This window comes from Tamandua tetradactyla, chromosome 5, assembly GCF_023851605.1.
Source record: "Tamandua tetradactyla isolate mTamTet1 chromosome 5, mTamTet1.pri, whole genome shotgun sequence".
NCBI lineage: Eukaryota > Metazoa > Chordata > Mammalia > Pilosa > Myrmecophagidae > Tamandua > Tamandua tetradactyla.
Window position 1 is genome coordinate 9,392,593 of NC_135331.1, and position 14,847 is coordinate 9,407,439.

The following is a 14,847-nucleotide window of genomic DNA, read 5'->3' on the forward strand; positions in this document are numbered from 1 at the left end:
ATACCCAAGAGAATCGATTTTATTTGCCTCTTTGTAAAATGGGGATATCTACTCTCTAGTTAATGTATTGTTCAATTGCAGAGAGACAGTATTTGGGAGAAAGTCTGAAATGAACCAGAGAAGATAAAATATTTTCAAATTATTTTGTCACCTGGACTGCAGATGGTGGCAGCTTGGCATGCTAGATCATGTATCTCTGAAGGAAGATTTATCCCCGTAGGTATTTTCATTGGGATGTCATTAGCCAACATATGACACAGCTTTTGACATGTCAAAAATAGCAACTTTCCTGTGTCAGCATTGTAGTGATACTTAAACAAGTCTCTTTGGAGGAAAGGAAGTATCAGTAGTTAGAAAACCCATGCTGAAAGCAAATACATTTGCCTTTTTTGGATTATATATAAACATCATCATCAATGCTTAAACATCTTTCAACTATTTCCACGGTATGTATATGCTTTGCTTTTCAACTTATTTGAGATGCCATTAAATCCCAAAGTGTACAACATGCCAAACTCAAAGCTTCTGTTACCTAACTGCAATATTTGTTACTTGCCTTGTATGCTACTATATTTTTACCTCAAACAAGAATGTGGTATCTCCGTAAAAATCAAAGTGTCATTGGCAACTACCGTTATAACTCCAGAAATGCATGAAGCAAATGCTAATTTCAGTTAAGGTGCAAAATGTGGGGATCCGGAACATTTACCTGCATTTTCCTAGTGCCGTTGCAACTTCCCCGTCATTTAAGGCTCTCAAGGTCAGCTCCGCCTCCAGCTCCTGCTTGGACACATGCAGAGCCAGCGCCTGTCTGTGCAGCTTGGATTCGGTGCTAAGGCTCTTCACCTCAGCAGCTGTGGATTCTGGGGTCCGCCTGGGTTTGTGTTTAGCCTGGGCAATTTCATGAGCTTTAATGTGCTGTTCACGGAGATCCACTACCAGGGAACTATTGCTATAATCTTCAAATGAAAGAAAGACCTCAAAGTTCTCCTGTAGCAAAGGTAAGCAGGACAAAGTCAAGTCTCTTTAGGGCATCTATTGCTAAAAATCATTGTTATCATTCAAACCTCTTTATTACCACTCCCTCAATAACTACTCCCTCATAAGTTGACTTTACATTTCAAGGTAATAAAGGTAACAATATTTATAAAATGTTTGGAAAGTAGGAAAACATCATTTTAACTTAATGTTTCTCAGATTTGACAGTATTTTCACTTTGAGCAAGATGATTTTTTGTTGTAAGGGGCTGTCCTATGAAGTGTATGAAAGTGTTTTAAAGCAACTCTGGCCTCACAATGTCAGTAACACTCTGTCATCTGTGACAGTCAAAAATGTCTCCAAACAAACATCCCATCCCTACTTCAACCTTAAGTCCCTAATGGGCAAATCTTCCCCATCCCTACTTCAACCTAAAAACTCTTCATTTTCTTGCTATTTCCTTTGAGTTTCTTTCACTAGCATTTTACAGCTGCATGTATAATTTCATATATACCCCTCACTAGCATTATGTCATTTCCCTATTACCCAGTCCTTACATCTACTTCAAATATTATTTTTGATGGTTTTGTAATACATACTCTATGGTAGAGTCAATATTTATAAAATGTGATAAAATTTTGATATTTGATACTTTCCCCCATAAAATATTACTGATCTTTCCTTGAAATTGGATGTATCATGCAGAAATAAAAAATACAGGAACTCACTACTGACATTTACTACAGATATACAGTTAAAGACTTTATTCACTCTATCTCATAGTATCCTCTGTATTAGGAACCAGAAGAGAAATGTCCCTTTATTTTCAATGTTAGGAATAACTACACTATTAATTTTTTCATACATAATTGCTTTCCTTTTTGCACTGATGACCAGAAAGCTCACACGTAAAAGTAAATCACAAAGTATATAAAACCTTCAGCAAGAAAAATATCTCTGGAGGACACAAAAGAAACTGGTAACAGTAGTTGAACAGCTAGAGTGTCAGGGTAGGAAGGAAACATTTCTCACTGTACACTCTTCCAAACCTTTTAAATTATGTATCATGTACATGCATAACTTAACTAATCAAAACATAAGTGTAATTAAACCACTTCTTCATACAGAGCTAGCCCAAGAGGTAAATCTCCTTCTAATGTGCATCTTATCCCAAACAAATGCAGTTTTTGTGTACAATTAATACACTTAATGACATTTAAAGGATTTTTTTTATTAAGTGTATTTATTAGAAATACCAGAGCACTATCTTAGTGGGAGTTGTCTGTTTCAATAGCATCAGCTATATGCTTGAATTAAGAAGAATGAAGGGTATGAGCTCCTAAAGGGGGAGGTGTCCGAGATAATGGATAAATAAAGAGTTGACTCTAGGGGTTGGGCAATGATCGTGATTTTTGTGTAGTATTTCAACTATTGAGGGATAGTGCTGGAATTCCAGGCAACATATATTCATGATTGGAACCTGACAGCCTGTCTTGGGCTGATATACAGAGGGATTTTTTATATTTAAACCCAAGTTGTGGAACACACTTGGTGAGAATAAAAAATCAACCTCATATACGCCTCTTCAAAAAGAATGGTTGGCTAGGGATTGCTGTAAGTATTTTTGGGTTGATGTAGGTATTTATAGGATTTCCTTTCTAGTGGCATTTAGGGGTTTTAAGATTTTTTAACTCTTAGTTGATATTAAAAATTTTCATATAACTGATACGTTTAGATGGTTTCTGTGCTGGTTTGAAAGGATGTATGTACCCTAGAAAAGCCATGTTTTAATCAAAATCCTATTTCATAAAGGCAGAATAATCCCTATTTAATACTGTATGTTTGAAACTGTAATTAGATCACCTCCCAGGAGATGTGATTTAATCAAGAGTGGTTGTTAAGCTGGATTATGTAATGACAGGTCTCCACCCATTTGGGTGGGTCTTGATTAGTTTCTGAAGTCCTGTAAAAGAGGAAACATTTTGGAGAATGAAAGCGATTTAGAGAGAGAGCAGAGCAGAACAATGTAGTCATGAGAAGCAGAATCCACCAGCCAGGAACCTTTGGAGATGAAGAAGGAAAACACCTCCTGGGGAGCTTCATGAAACAGGACGCCAGGAGAGAAAGCTAGCAGATGATGCCGTGTTTGCCATGTGCCCTTCCAGCAGAGAGAGAAACTCTGACCATGTTCGCCATGTGCCTTCTCACTTCTGAGAGAAACCCCGAACTTCATCCGCCTTCTTGAACCAAGGTATCTTTCCCTGGATGCCTTAGATGGACATTTCTATAGACTTGCTTTAATTGGGACATTTTCTCGGCCTTAGAACTGTAAACTAGCAACTTATTAAATTCCCCTTTTAAAAGCCATTCCGTCCCTGGTATATTGCATTCAGGCAGCTAGCAAACCAGAACAGTTTCACTCCTTTCTCTCTGATGGATGGCTTATACTCTGACTGAAGGCCTTACCACACTCATAATATTATAGGGTTTCTCTCCTGTGTGGAATCTCTGATGCATGCAAAGTCTTGAAGTGTGCTTGAAGGCCTTACCACACTCTTCACATTTGAAAAGTTTCTCTCCTGTGTGGATTCTCTGATGCATACAGAGGTTTGAACTATTACTAAAGCCCCTTCCACATTCACTACAGACACAGGGTTTCCCACTTGTATGAACTCTCATATGAATAAGATGTGAGCTCCAATTGAAGGCTTGCCACATTTACACCTTTATAGGGTTTCTCTACTGTGTGGATTTTCTTATCTATTCAGTTTTGCTGTAGTACTAAAATCCTCACCACAATCACACATTTATAGACCTCTCCTATGTGGTCTCTCCAATGAATATGAAGTTCTGACATATGGAAGAAACCCTTATCATACTTGTCATATATAAGGGGCTTGTCAGCTGCATGAATTTTCTGATGCACAAAAAGATCTGCTCTCTCAGAGTATTCCCTACATATGGGGCACCTGTAGATCATTTTTCCTATTTGGTATTGTCATTTAGAGGGGAAATTCTCCTTACAACAAAATAGTTACAGGATTGATATTTCATAAAGTCTCCTATTTGGCCATTTTGGCAGTTTATCTGAGGCTTGCTCTATTTGGTAATTTTAAGGTTGACCTAAGCTTTTCTCTGCCTATGTTTCTATGGAAGATTTCTTCCTGCATAGTGTTTCTCACTTTGTATAATTACTGATTATAAAGTGACATTTACTTCCACATGAATTCTGCAACTCATTAACGCAGAACTTTGTTTCAGATCCTGAGTTGTTAAGATTCCAAAGGGGATCCCAAGTGTAAACCTTTTTCTTTTAAGCCCATGGAATCTTCCTCTTGTAGAATAATCTCACACTTCTCACATCTAGAGAAAGGACTGTACAGTGTCTCCTGTAGTTCAGGATGAGGTACTGCTTGTTGGTCTGGATGCCCTATAGCTTCCCTTTGAAGAGTCAGTGTGACATTCTGCCTCCTACACATCAGACAAGGAGCCTTTCCAGGAAGCAAGCTCCTTGGATTCCAGGTATGTCAATCCTTCTTGTTGAGGGGTCCCTACATAGGTATCATTCCAATCTCCTTTTTTATCTTGAGAATGAAGTTCTCTTATCTTCCAAGGAGATGTGCCACTGGATTTGTAGATCTGGGTAGGAAGGTGGCCCCTCTTATGGTCAAACAATGGAGGCATCCAGCAGCAGCAGCATTCTACGACAAGTATATGAAAGGTCCCTCTCCACCTGAGTATGATGCTATTCTGGTTCTGCTGGAATGGAAGGCATTCCAGTGAGGGGTTTAAGTACTCCAGGCAGCAGGCTCCGTACAACCATCCTACTTCTTTTCAAGAGACACCTCACAGATGCACCTCCAAGTTGCACCTCTGCCCAGGTTTTAATCCCGACCACATCACTTACTAGCTTTCTGCCTGGTAAATTATTTACAGTAAATTATTTAATCTGTCCATGCCTTCGTTTCCTCATCTGTTAAAGGAGATTATAACAATACCTATTGCAAAAGGCTACTGTGACAACTAAATGAAATAAAATCACCCTGGCATTCCTGAAATAAATTCTACTTGGCTGAGATATATAATTCTTTTAATGTATTGTTGGATTCGATTTGCTAGAATTTTGTTGAGAATTTTTGCATCTATGTTCATTAGAGAAATTGGTCTGCAGTTTTTTTTCTTGTAACATCCCTATGTGGTTTTGGTATTACAATGATATTAGCTTTGTAAAGCGAGTTAAGTTGTGATCCTTTCTCTGAATTTTTTGAAAGAGTTTGAGCAGAATTGGTATCAGTTCTTTTTGGAATGTTTGATAAAATTTCCCTGAGAAGTCATCTGGCCCTTGACTTTCCTTTGAAGGAAGATTTTTGATAACTAATTGAATCTCTTCACTTGTAATTGGTTTGTTAAGATCTTCTATTTCTTCTTGAGAGAGTTTTGGTAATTCACATGTTTTTAGAAATGTATTCATCTAAATTGTTCATTCATTATTATAGTGAAATAAAACTAGTTTGCAAAGGCTGCTTAAGTAAAAGCCAAAATATGTCCAAGTAAAGCACAAACTAGAATACAATTTTAAAGACAGAGAGAAGGAAAAAACAGTACATCTAAAGCCCCCAAAGGCTAGTGCAGAAATTTTAAGAAGAGTCGATTACCTACGTGAAATACAAAGATTAACTTTCAACATATACTTTACCTGTAGGCTAGCAACAGCTTTAAACTGTTTTAAGATCTCTTCATATTCATCCTTCTTCTGCAGATTGTCTGTAATCAAATTTTTAAAAAAGTTACAATAGAACAACAAGTTTCCATATTATCAGAATCTGAACAAGCTAAAACGTTTAATTAGCTTTGGACCTCCCATCTCAAGCCTTCAGTACTCATGTTCATATAGGTACTACATGAAAATAAGAAATATTTTCATAATTTCTATAATTCAAAGATTTTCATATATCTTTGCTATAAGATAATTAAAGCGCAAAAATAAATCTAATTAAGAAAAATAGAAGAAATCAACTTAGTCTTTCTGAAGGTGGAAGCTTATGGGTTAAAAGAGAAATGTCAATTATTCTGAAATAAATCATTGCTCTTTTCTTTCCCAGGAGTCACTTTTGTTTTATTTAAGTTAATGTTTAAAAGGGGTTTTTATTCCTTGATCATAACTAACTGTTAAATGAGGAAAATGGGCACACATTACTAGGTGTCAGAGAAATCTAGTCTAGCATTAACATGCTTACCAACACACATCAGTAAATGGTAAAGTGATTTAGATGCTTCTATTTTGTTCTATTGATCAAAAGAAGGTAAGGAAGCCTTCTCATGAAGAAATATGGTAGGATCAATAAAGACAGTTGGAGCCAGAAAAACCACGGATGGATGATATATTTTCTTTTTAAAAAGTAAACATTAGGGGGTACACAGGTGGTTCAGTGGCAGAATGCTCACCAGACACACAGGAGACCTGGGTTCAACAGAATGTAAGGAAAACGAGGGAATGGAGGTAGAAATTACCTTTCTGAATGTCACATAGTATTTTAAGAATGTCTACTGATGTCTTTGCTATAGACATTCTCCAGGCCTTGTCCTGAAAGAAAAAACACAAAATAAAATTCACTTCCTTTATTGACCATGTCTGTAATACACACACAAACACATAAAAAACACGTCTGTAATACACATACAAACACATTCTCACTGAATGAGAAATGAATAAAAATAGCTGGAAAAAAAGTGAAGGTCATGTTAAAAGGGAGTTGGGGGCGGTGCAATGGTGGCTCAGTGGCAGAATTCTCCCCTGCTGTACAGGAGACCAATGTTTGACTTCCGGAGTCTGCCTATGCCAAAAAACAAAAAAAAGGAGTTGGGCAGCAAAAAAATGGATCATAGATGACCAAAGCTAAACATGAAAAACACAAATATAAATCCTTTGATATATAATTTAGAAATATAATAGAATATCTAAAAATCCCAGATAACCTTTCAGCTACACCATGATTAACAGACATATATTCATTTTCATAGTTTTTATTTACTATCTGAAAAACATTTGAAAAAATTCTCTGGAAAGATTGAAAAGAACCGACCTCATTTATTCAAGAGAATAGAGTCTAAGAAATATTTATTTCAAGACTAAAAGTATTTTTTCTGTATGGGCAGGCTCTGGGAATTGATAAAAGTATTTTTCTAAAAAGAAGAGGAAAACCTTTAATAGAAACTATGGATGTAAAATACTAAGTATTCATCTTCATTCCAGGATACATTTCAAGCTAGTGGTTAAGAATATAGACTATGGATCAGAAAGAGTTTGAATTGAGGTGCTGCCACTTTCTAATAACTGGGCAAGTCATTTAAAACTCAGTTTCTCAGCTTCAACTATAAGGAGCTAACAGCAGGAAACATCATAACTTTGTTGTTAACAATGGAATGGTTAGTTCATTTAAGGCATTTATTCCAAAGCCTGCTGCATGGGAGCATAATAAATATTAGATATCAAAGAAGACAACCTCATTTCCTTGAAAGTGCAAAATGACTGAAAAGGAATGCTGAGAGACACTATGATGTATCCACCACAAAGGTTTAAAAAAAAAAATCAACTATCTAGGATAAATGATCTCTAAAGAAGTGAATTGGCTTTCTTGAACATATTTCTAAGCTTCAACATTCTAAGATTTATTTAGATTTACACTGTGTCTGTGGCTGATAGTATTATTGGATGGTAATGACTATATCCCACACAACTCAAAGCACTTATACTATTGCAGACCGTTCTTGGAAAATCCTTTATATAAAACAGCTACGTCAGTCAACTCGGGTATCTAAATAGCAGATACCAGAGTATTCCAAGTAGGGTCGAGCCATTGGTCTAAAGCAGTGAAATCCAGTGGGTTTTTTTTTTTCCTACGTAGCAAAATTACATAGGAATTTTTATGTAGGTCACTCCGGCAGTAAAGGTAGATCTTCATATTTGTAAATCTCTTCTTTTATATGCCATCAATTAATATCCATAAAAATTGGATTTACTTATATTCATATTTTCTTTGGTTAAAATCTCACCTCTTTAGAATTATCTGGTTCTTCCTGTAATGCCAGGCGCGCCCATATGATCACTCTTTCTGCAGTTTTCTGAGCTTCAGCAGGAGGTAAGGACCTCAGCAGAAGGAGACATTCTTCACCCTATAAAGTGTTTGGAAGGAAGGAAAAATAGCAGGTCCAGGCAAAGTATGGTTTAGACTTACTATTTTTCTATTTCAAGGTGAAATGACATCAGTTTGAAAGACTATAGTATAAATTTCTTTAAATCTGAAAATTCTGTTTTTGATTATATTAAAATACAACCCTATGTACAGAAAAGTACCTTAATTCTTAGATATGCCTATGGTTATAGAAATACATAAAATAAAGGCACCTAAAAATAGAAAAAAGAAAACCAACATCCTTGCCTGGGATCAAAGGGTCACATAGCAAATATAAAACATGTGTGAGTTTTGTTAACTAACAAACAATATGAAACCTCACCTGTTAGTCACAAAATATTTTAAGAACCCAGGAATATGAAAAAGTTGGCCAATTTAATAGTCAATGTTTTCATTTGGGTTCCACTTTATTTGGTACAAACCAGTTTGGATAATTTGATCGTCCTGAATTTTTAAGGATTCAGCTAAAGAAAACAATCATGTGAAATGAGAAACTAAAGCCTACATACCTGCTCTCTGTCAATCAGGTCAATAATCCTTAGACTGTAGATTTCATCATCAGACAACATATATGCCTGTGCCACCTTTAAAGCATCTTCTAAAGAAGATGGGATATCTTGTTTGAGAATGTATCTGACCACTCTCTGAAACAGAGACAAAATAAAAATTTTGAGTTATGCAATCTCATAGAAAATCCAGAAACGGTTGCTCATCAGGGCAAAGTAGCCATCAACTAAAATAACCATAAGAAAGAAAAAATGGTTTATATTTTGAATTTTAGGACAGTTCTGTTTTCTTTCTCCTTTAGCTTCACAATTTACTCTTTGTAATCTTTATTGCTACTAACGAAAATTGAATGCCCTACTAGCATTCTACCTAACAAAAGTAGGGGGAAATCTTGCTATATTAATCATTTTGAATATAAAATCCTCATTAATTTTCATATGTTGCTCTAGGAATGAAATGAAGAGGAAAAAAATGACTTCCATTATTATACTCACCATTATTTCTTTGTTTAAGAGATTCACCTCCCTTATTCCATAGCCTCGTAAAAGTTTTTTCATCTCCATTAGTTTGTAACTTTCCTGTAATAGCTTGACTCTAAAAGTAAATTTAGTGATATCAACCATGAATTGCCTTTATTATGAAATACTATGGAACAAAATAATTGCTATAAAACCATAAGTGAATGTCAACTGAAAACATGAGGTTTATCCAACATACAAAATAATTGTTTGATAGGCTCTAATCTTACTTGGGATGGTCCATCTCTAAGTGCTGTTTCACCAGCTGCTCCACAGCTGCACTCCAAGGGACAACTGCTGCATACATTATCTTAAGCACAGCATCAAATATGAGCTGCAAAGATATATAATGACAATGAATAGCACTCCCAGCTCTGCATTTCATGTAAATTAATGCTACTTACTGCATAATTTACAGCAGAGATCTTGCATCTACCATATGATACTTTGAAAATATTTCATCTTCTGGGTTCAAAGGCTTGTATTTCTTCTAACTTTTACCCACAAAGAACAATTTTATTATTTTAAAAAATTGAGTATTTTTACTGCAAAAGCTAAGTCAAGTAGCTTGCTTTATACTTTATACTTTCTATAGTCTGTTTAAAATATTTTTCATGATTTTATTCATATTTTACAAGGGTGACTAATAATGAAGTGAAGTCAAAATAATGGTGTATTACATATTTTAAAAGTTTCCTATCTGTATAATCATAACAAAGTCTGGAAAGTTATACATCCAACTTTCCCTGGTAGTTGTTGGGGTGACTATGTGAAAATCCTCATTTTTATTTTCTTAAGTAAATAGAACTATGAGTGGTTTTTATAACCTTTTTGTTCCTTTTTCATACTAAAATTCTCCTCAGCAAATATAGGCTGCTTTTATGAAAAAAACTTTAATATTCAAGGCACAAAAGGAAACCCAATGGTTAATATCTACTTACATCTGTGTCAGATAAACATCCTATTACTGCCATGGCTTTGGCTTCCCATGCTGTTTCAAACAGAGATGTGGACTTCGAGCTGCACCTCCTCAATAAATCCTAAAAAGGGATAAACATATATATTTTAAATTAAATCCAAAAGCAAAAAGGGCAAATGCACACACACACATATGTAAAGGTAGATAAAGAGAATGAATAAAAAACAAAAAATTCTTATTAGGAAGGGTGATCAATGGTCAAAGAATGCAAAATTGCCAAAACTTTAGCTTTCAGTCTTGTATGGTACAGAAAACTTAAGAAGGAAACATTCTTGAAAAATCCATAAGATATTGTAGCTTATTAACATCTACAAAAAATAACTGCTAATCCTTATTGAGATTGTAACTCCTCTTACAACATAATAACCCTTCGGAGAAAGCACAAATATAATACCCATTTTAGAGATAAGGCTTTAAAAGGTTAAATTACTAATTAGTAATATAATTCTCACATTCTTAACCAATATATATGCTGCATAATCCTACAAGTTAAAGCATGACATTCCTTAAAGAATTAAGGAATTAAATTAAACATTTAATATGATACGCTGCACAAATCCAAGAAATAAGACTATATCTAAAGAAAATGTTACCTCTATGTACAGGAGGAGAAGTTCCTCCTCTTGCAAGTCATGCTCCCGTATGTAAACTCTTATAAACTTCTCTAAAGTAGAGGGAATAAGTTCCGGAGCTAACACTTTATCAAACATTCGGAATACTATGGTGGTTGTATTCTCCTGGATGACAAAGAAAGCGCCCATAAGTGCAAACTCTCACCACAACTGGATACAATATAAACAAAGTAATTCCAGCGAATGAGGACTTTTACCTTTTCAAAATCAGAAAGGGCCAGTTTGCAGCTGTATTTCCTATGTAATGTGATTAACTCTCGCAAGTTATTTACCAAAGTCCTTAACTGACACACTTCTTCCGTGTTTTGATAATCCTTCTAAAACAAGTGTTAAAAAGTTTTAAGAATATAAAATGAGATAAACAGGAAAAATATGGTCAGAATTATTTATGATAAAATAAGAAATGACCCTGATTATGTACAGAAAGGAACCTGCAAATTTAATGCAAGACAATGTGCCTCTAAATGTTGTAGAATTTTAACTAGAGTTAATACAAATTAACACAGGTCAGAATCTGACGAAAACCTAAAAGAAATCTTCTTTCTTAAAAAATATATAGAAAAGCTAACAACATTAGGACATATTTTTTCAGAATCCCAATATTTTAGTACAAAAACACATCATCATTTAGATAGACCTCGATGTCCCACCTGTCTGTACACCTCAAGACCAAACAAGAAGCTATAAAGTTTCCTTAAGTTATACATAAGGAACTGAATTCTATTCCCTATTGATAAAAGGCAAAAAGAGGAAAGAAAGAGACAAAGAAGTGTTGATAGCAAGAGAAAAACTTTTGATATGGAAAAATAGACCCTAGTAATTAAATCAATAAATTGCTTGAAACTACAAGAAAAATTTTCCATTTAATATTTAAGAGAGTTTAATGAACAAGCATTAATCAATAACAATTCGGTATAGCAGAAAGTGGAAGAAAATTATTTCTTTTAGTTCTAAAATTTATGGAACAAATGTCACTTTCTAATATACATGATTTTAAAGGTTGTAACAAAAGGTTTTGTTTTACAGGTAGAAGAAACATACCTAATATGTCAAAGGCGAGATTGTACCGAGATGTATATATTAGTTTATAATCTAAATTACGGTACTTCACAATAGTGAAGTATGTATGTTTTAAATACAAGATGTACATTTTTTTTCAATATAATGAATGCTTTTAAGTTTTTAGAAACTTGAAAGGATAAAGAAACAAGCTTGGGAAATTTAGAAGCCAAATAATAAACTCAGCTTAATAACATAAAATAGAACATCAATATTCTTTTTTTCACAATTGCAGAAAGTCCCAGATTTTTTCCAATTTCCTCTTTAAAAAAAAAAATCATAGGTACTGAAGCACTGAAGCCATAATGCAACCAGAACTAGGGATAGTTTATTAGTTAAAATAAAGTAAGTAGATTTGATTGGTCCAGTGTTCAAAAACCAATCTTAATACATTATTAAGCCTGTTCTTTTAAAGGAGTTCTGAAGTGGTGCTGACACAGAAATTCTCAGTATGTTAGTCAGGTGCATGTTCACATAGTGTCTTCCTTTTAGTTGGTTCAATAGAGTAAAATAGTGCATTGAAATAGATCGAAATTAGAACATAAATATCACAAAGGAAAAAAAGCGAACTTTCCTTTTTTGTGAACTTTAAAAATATTCAACAAAGATCATAAAAAACAGAAAATTTAAGAATGGATACATTTCTAGATACTCTTCTGTAAATATACATGGACAAACCCTTCACATAAATTGAATGCTTCCTTACTAAAGATTCATTCTCCACATCATACCAAGGAAATCCAATGCCAAGAAGATGCCAATCCCAACTCATTTGGTTTTGCTGCTGTAAAAAACACTTCTGCCAGCTGAAGTCCATTTTCTGGCCAGTTTGCCTTTAAAAAATATTAGAGACCATTAAAAATAATTTTTACACACTGCTGGAAATATGTAAAATATCGTTTCAATGTTAATTATACTATTACCTTATCAGTTAATTCCAGATTCCTGGCTGCTTGCTCCAGCCATTTTGCAAGAATTTTCTAAAATAGATATATTGTTTGAAAATAAAATACTCAACAGATAACCACTGAAATTTTTTTTAAATCTCCATAATAATTTTTTCAGGTGAAATTCATATAACATACAATTAACCATTTTAAGTGTACACTTTAGTGGCATGTAGTGCATTTGCAGTGTTGTGCAACCATCACCTCCCTCTAGTTTCAAAACTTTCATCACTCCAGAAAACAACCACACCCATTAACAAAATCACTCTCCATTCTCTTCTCGTCCTCTCCCCTGTTGACCATTCATTTGTTTTCTGTCTCTATAGATTTGCCTATTTTGGATCCCATAATAATCTTAAAAAAAAAACTGCTCAAAAGAATTAACTGTCATGAGGATGTAAGTAAAACTATGTGATGATACTGTGAGCCAGTGATTGTATGTATACTCTGTATGGTTATGAATATATCTCAATTAAATTGCATTCAGAAAAAAAGAATTAACTGGTGCTAATGTCACTTAATTTTCAAGGATCTGATGTAAAAAAATAAAATTAAATCATTAAGAAAGTGAAAACTTAAGGCAACTTACCAGTCCTTTAGGTACAGCCCTTCTCACAAATGGAATCACGTCATTTTTAAGCCATGGGCAGAGTTTTTGCAAAGAGACTGATGTAGAAATTGAGTTGAGCAAGTTCTCAAGCATTTTCACATCAAACCTGCTTTCAAAGTTTGCCTAAATTATATGGAGTGAGAAATTAAGATTTAGAAAACAAATTTATATAACTGACAGCTCCCAAAAAGGAAAGATCTAATGGGAAGTAATTTCAAGAAATACCTTACTGATTTAATAATGAGCTCTCAAGGTGATTTATTCTATACAAATGATTCTAGATAGGCACTACAAATTCCATTAAATCTCATAGTAGCGAGTGCCAAACAATAACTTACATAGGAGAGAAACTGGCAAAGATGGTATTCTAAGGAAAACTTAACCAAAGGTGAGCACTCAAAGCCTAAAGAGCAACTATATCCATCCAGAGCACTGTGCCAAGATGTTATTTTTTGGACCTAATGTTATATCAGCCAACATTTAGGGGATTCAGATCAGCAATTTTAAAGGGTAATCCTTCAGCACAATTGGAGCTGCAATGGAACATCCTCTCCACTGATAAGACCTTGGAAAACCCACTAAAAAATCACTTAGTAAAATGTTGTTTTTTGAGTATATAGCAAATTAGATTGTGAATGCTGAGTTAAAATAAGGTTCTCCTGCATCTTTTTAGTACTTTCTCTGATATGTTATCACGAGAGAACAATTTTCCCTGGGGGAGATTATATTTTATCAAATAATCTGAAATCATTCCATTATCTATTACACTTAACCACCCATTAGTTTCCAGTGCTGATTTAAATACTCATTGCAGGAGCAAAAAGATCATAAGAAGAAAATACAACCCATTACCCGATGTCTAAGCCAAAGGTATTGTGCACAAACAAGGTTTCCTTCTCTCAGCTGTAAAAAAATATCTTTAAGATCATCTTCATTTTTCAGAAATTCAATCCAAGAACCTCCACTATGAAATTAAAAAGAAAAGAAGTTAGTCATTTAAAAAGAAAAATTATGCCTTATATTATTGTTTTGCTCCACAAGCTGATTTTTAATGTTACATACAAAAACAAACATGAAGGTATAGCCCCTACAATTCCGAAAAATAAGAAAAGTATGGTAGGGCTAGTTTATAGGATTTTTTAAACTACATTAATTAAAACAATATGATACTGTGAGTGAATAGGGAGATAAGATCAATTGAATAGAATTAAGGCCAGAGATAAACTCAAATATTCATTAGTGTTTTACCATATGATAGAGGTAATGTTTGAATTAGCAGTGAAAAGATGGAATGGTGTTGAAGTAACTGACTAGCCACGATCAAAAAAAATAAAGCTTGATCCAACATTACCTCTTATACCAGAATATATTCCCAATAAAACAAATATTTAAATGTTAAAAAAGAAATAAAAATGAAGAAATAG

The 14,847-nt window shown here is 34.1% G+C and overlaps 1 protein-coding gene across 15 annotated transcripts in view; it reads right to left on the bottom strand.

Moving 5' to 3' along the window:
* Window positions 1–14,847, bottom strand: part of KNTC1 (kinetochore associated 1) — a 172,055-nt gene that overhangs the window by 39,297 nt on the left and 117,911 nt on the right. For 13 of the 15 annotated variants that reach the window (XR_013175534.1, XM_077159714.1, XM_077159713.1 and 10 more), the window contains 15 exons: window positions 14,276–14,387; window positions 13,403–13,546; window positions 12,790–12,846; window positions 12,598–12,699; window positions 11,005–11,124; window positions 10,769–10,912; window positions 10,138–10,236; window positions 9,427–9,530; window positions 9,173–9,272; window positions 8,681–8,815; window positions 8,032–8,151; window positions 6,490–6,562; window positions 5,675–5,742; window positions 710–990; window positions 152–324 (listed from right to left, as the gene is read on the bottom strand). Coding sequence is in view for 14 of the 15 variants with exons in the window: in XM_077159714.1 (XP_077015829.1) it covers window positions 152–324; window positions 710–990; window positions 5,675–5,742; window positions 6,490–6,562; window positions 8,032–8,151; window positions 8,681–8,815; window positions 9,173–9,272; window positions 9,427–9,530; window positions 10,138–10,236; window positions 10,769–10,912; window positions 11,005–11,124; window positions 12,598–12,699; window positions 12,790–12,846; window positions 13,403–13,546; window positions 14,276–14,387 (1,832 nt within the window). In the remaining variant the exon portion in view is untranslated. The remainder of the gene's footprint in view (window positions 1–151; window positions 325–709; window positions 991–5,674; window positions 5,743–6,489; window positions 6,563–8,031; window positions 8,152–8,680; window positions 8,816–9,172; window positions 9,273–9,426; window positions 9,531–10,137; window positions 10,237–10,768; window positions 10,913–11,004; window positions 11,125–12,597; window positions 12,700–12,789; window positions 12,847–13,402; window positions 13,547–14,275; window positions 14,388–14,847) is intronic. The other 2 variants (XM_077159712.1, XM_077159718.1) reach the window with 2 other exon arrangements.